Genomic DNA, 4,494 nt, shown 5'->3' with positions numbered 1-4,494 from the left:
ACAACAGCCAAGTCAGCTTTCTCCATGGCCAGCTGCACCAGCTCTGCCCTCCCTTCTGTAACACCAGCCAGACCCCCTGTAGGTCTAACCCAAGGTTTTTCTGTAGGACACCTTGGCCTACCTGGGAATGCTGGAAACATGTTGTTAAAGGAATCATGGTGTTGAGGAAAAAAAAAAAAAAAAATTTAAAAGCTGCCATCTGAGGCGATGGCTTCTCTGTACTTACGCCATACCTCAGAATACAATAAATAAGCAATTAGAAAATGTTCAAGTATGAAGGGATTTCCTCCTCCCCGCCAAAAGCACTGCTCTCTGAAGAAAGCTGGTTTCTCTGTAGCTACACCAGCTGTTCAGAAAGCTCATTGGACCTGGTTTTGAAAATAAAACAAAGTTAAAACCCTGGGAGGAATTATTGTGCAGTGTGGAATACTCAGTCTTTCTTATAAAGAAAAAAAAAGTTATCTGGTACCAAAGTGTGCAACCTACAGACCCTCAGGTGCTGCCCTGTGACTTCTCTGTATGACATCACAAGGGTGCCAAGTGCCTGTTTTTCTAGACTAAGAGTTGGTAAGGTTTGGCTAGTGCTGAAACCATGCATAGGATTGGTTTTACTAAATTAAAAACCTTATTACGTACGTCCTCCAAGACAGCTGAAAAGCAGAGATTTTGATTTGGTGCTGTTAGAGGCGGCAATTAAGAGCATAAGCACCAGGGAGATGGCTGAATGGTAACTGCCTTTTTTGATGTCAGGCTAGAGCTCCAACTGGAACTTGCTGTTACATGCAAGACTGACTGGATAGGGAACACTCCCTGACAAAGCTACATAATTAGAAATGGACCAAGTTACAGGGTGAGTTAGAGGGCTTCACATTCATAATAGCGCTCAAGACATTACAAATTCATGCTGATAGGGGTGTGGCACTGCCAGACATAGGCTCTAGTGGAACTACAAGTACTTTACGTGCACATTACAAGGACAGTTTCAGCATGGTGGGAAAGTCAACGCAATTAAGGACTTTGGAGGTCTGGGTGACAGGGCACAAAGGTTCAATTTCAAAGCATTATTCACTACAGTGTTGTCTGTTTCTAGGCAGTTACATGGATCACCTATGCTCGCTAAATTCATTATAATGGTGAACAAAACAGCTAGGGACAGAATAGCAAGCCCAACTTAACAGTCCCCCACAAAAGCTAAAATTCATGTCATTGACTAGAGAGTGGCTGCCAACTAATCAGGAGCTGAAAGAGGACAGGAAAAATTAGGGAGAAGGGCCCTTTCCCTCAGAGCTTGAAGGCTTCTCTGTAGCCTACGCCAACAAGTCTGGGGAAAAAAGGCTAACACTTTCAATATTTAAGCTTTTTGGGCACTTCCCATGGGAAGCTGTCCCTACCAAAGTGGCCATAGGCTGCAGTCCTCTGATAAATTGGCTTCTTCAGATCCAGATCCCTGACAATGACCCCCGGGCGAAGATCAAAATTCTTCATGATCTCTAATAGTTCTCTCTCACTCTTCTGAGAGGTACCATAATGGAAAATGGAGATTGACAATGGATGAGAAACTCCAATAGCATAAGAGACCTGTACAAGAACCCTCCTGCACAGACCTCCTTTAACAAGAGACTTTGCCACCCAACGAGCAGCATAAGCAGCTGAACGGTCCACCTTGGTATAATCCTTTCCTGAAAAGGCACCTCCGCCATGAGCTCCCCAACCACCGTAAGTGTCCACAATGATTTTCCGGCCAGTCAAACCAGCATCATCCTGAGGCCCACCAATAACAAATCTGCCACTCGGCTGTAGGTGGTAGATTGTATCCTCATCAAGGTATTTTGCAGGCACAACAGCCTTGATAACCTTCTCTTTTAGGGCATCTCTCATCTCATCAAGACAGACTTCTTCATCATGTTGAACAGATATAACAATTGTGTGCACTCTGATGGGAATCACAGCACCACGATCTTGCATATACTGCACAGTCACCTGGGTTTTTGAATCTGGGCGTAACCAAGGCAGAGTACCACTGCGACGTAATTCAGCCAGTTTGGCATTTAACTTGTGGGCTAACACAATGGTTAAGGGCATACACTCCTCAGTTTCATCAGTGGCATAACCAAACATTAAGCCCTGGTCTCCAGCACCAATGTCTTCTTCATTCCAGTCAAGATGAACACCTTGAGCAATATCTGGTGATTGTTGCTCTAAGGCCACCAGCACATTGCAAGTCTTGTAGTCAAACCCTTTGGAAGAATCATCATATCCAATGTGCTTAATGGCTTCACGAACAACTTTCTGGTAGTCAACAGCAGCCCTGGATGTGATTTCCCCAGCAAGAAGGATCATTCCAGTTTTAGCAACAGTTTCACAAGCCACTTTGGCATCTGCAGAAGGTGGGCATCTAGGACAGCATCACTGATCTGGTCACAGATCTTATCTGGGTGGCCTTCCCCCACAGACTTCGAGGTGAAGAGGAACGTGCCTTCCTCGATGAAAGCGTCGTGGAAACCGTTGAGCTGTCCGTTCATGGTGGCAACGATGGATTGAGAAAGTGTCGTTAAGCAGACAAGCGGGCAGCAGCGATGACGCGACTGGGAAACGCACACACTGTGTGGAGAGCAAACTCCAAATCGCAGGCGGCGCGGAGAAAACGGGCTAAATATGTTAGAATTAAGTTAACTAAAGAAGTTAAAGATCTTTTCAAGGAAAATTACAATAATCTGGAAAAAGAGATGGCAGAGGATTTCAGAAAATGGAAAGATATTCCATGCTCCTGGATAAGAAGAACCAACATCGTGAAGACGGCCATACTCCCAAAATTGCCATACAGATTTAATGCAATCCCTATCAAACTACCACCAAGATACCTTCCAGACCTAGAGGAATCATTCCTAAAATTTACTTGGAACCAGAAAAGATCTAGAATACCAAAGGTAATCCTGTTCTAAAAGACAAGATAGGAAGCATTACAATTCCTGACTTGAAATTATACTACAAGACTACTGTGATAAATTAAGCATGGCACAGGCAATGAAATAGACCTGACGATCAATAGAAGAGATAAGAAGACCCTGAAACTCCTACACACACTCAGCCACTTTATCTTTGAAAAAGTGGCCAAACATACAAACTGGAAGAAAGATATCCTCTTTAACCAATGGTGCTGGAAAATTTGGCTCTCTACATGCTAAAAACTAAAATTTGACCCAGATCTAACACCATGCACTAAACTAAAGTCAAAGTAGATTAAAAATCTAAATATTAAAACAGAAATACTAAATCTCCTGGAAAAGATTGTCGAGGAACTCTTGAAGACATAGGGGTAGGCAAAGGGTTCATGATCAAAAATCAAATCACATGGGAAACACTTGAAAGAATTAACAACTTGGACCACCTCTTATTGAGAAGTTTTTGCATGTCAAAAGAAATTACCAACAAAGTGAAAAGACAACCCAGAAATTTGGAAAAAATTATGACAAATAAGTACTCAGACAAAGTTCTGCTCTCTAGAATCTATAAAGAACTAAAAAAACACTAGGGCCCTAAAATTTAAAGACCCAGTCCAGAAATGAGCATCCAAGATGAAAACAGCCCTCTCAGAGGACGAAGTTAAAGAAGTGAATAAATATATGAAAAAAATGCTCCACATCACTAGCCAACCATGAAATGCAAACAAAAAAAAATCATTGAAATATCATCTCACCCCAGAAAGAATGGCTATCATAAAGAAATCACCCAACAACAAATGTTGGAGAGGCTTTTGGGAAAAAGGAACCCTTCTCCACTGCTGGTGGGAATGGAGGCTGGTGCAACCATTATGGAAATCAGTATGGAGACTCCTTAGAAAAGTTGGACTGGAAATCCCATTTAAACCAGCTATTCCTCTACTGGGAATTTTCCTGGTGGATCTGAAAACATCATATCATAGTGATATATGTGTGCCTATGTTTATAGCAGCACAATTTGTGATAGCCAAATCTTGGAAACAACCAAGATGCCCATCACCTGAGGAATGGATGAAAAAGATATGGTATTTTTATACAATGAAATATTATTCAGCTATAAAGAATGATGAAGTCGAAGTCTTTATATTGAAGTGGATGACACTTGAAGACATACTCTTAAGTGAAATAAACCAGACACACATGTGTAAATATCGTATTTTCTCTAGTATAAGAACTCAAAAGAAGAAATAGAAATAGAAAGGTATAATACAAGTAAAAGGAAAGCAAGAACTTGAGGACTGAATAATTAAGACAGGGAAAGGAGAAGAGCTAGGAAACATGACAGTGGAAGCCATACAGTTATATGTAGGAGATGGGTAAGGCAATGATCCTGAGAATCTTCAGAGATTTTTGAATCTAGTAGTTAATTGGAAGATTTCTCTCCCTGACTAATTATATATACAGATACCTGTGAACTAAGCAACTGCACAGAAGGTGGAAACTTGTAATAGTAGGTTCATGCTTGGAGTGCCTGTCATTCTGGTCTTCTGAATAC

The 4,494-nt window shown here is 41.6% G+C and overlaps 1 protein-coding gene across 1 annotated transcript; it reads right to left on the bottom strand.

Annotated features, from left to right (window-relative positions):
* Positions 1-220: 220 nt before the first annotated feature.
* LOC101568501 (S-adenosylmethionine synthase-like) lies at positions 221-2,640 on the bottom strand. The gene is given in 2 exon segments (XM_012517179.2): positions 221-2,384; positions 2,387-2,640. Coding segments are annotated over 2 exon segments (1,176 nt in total). The 5' UTR covers positions 2,523-2,640; the 3' UTR covers positions 221-1,344.
* Positions 2,641-4,494: the final 1,854 nt, after the last annotated feature.

The sequence above is a fragment of the Octodon degus genome, unplaced genomic scaffold, assembly GCF_000260255.1.
Source record: "Octodon degus isolate 3935 unplaced genomic scaffold, OctDeg1.0 scaffold00150, whole genome shotgun sequence".
In the NCBI taxonomy this organism is placed as follows: domain Eukaryota; kingdom Metazoa; phylum Chordata; class Mammalia; order Rodentia; family Octodontidae; genus Octodon; species Octodon degus.
The sequence above is the reverse complement of the archived record's forward strand: the minus strand, read 5'-3'. Positions and strand labels throughout refer to the sequence as shown.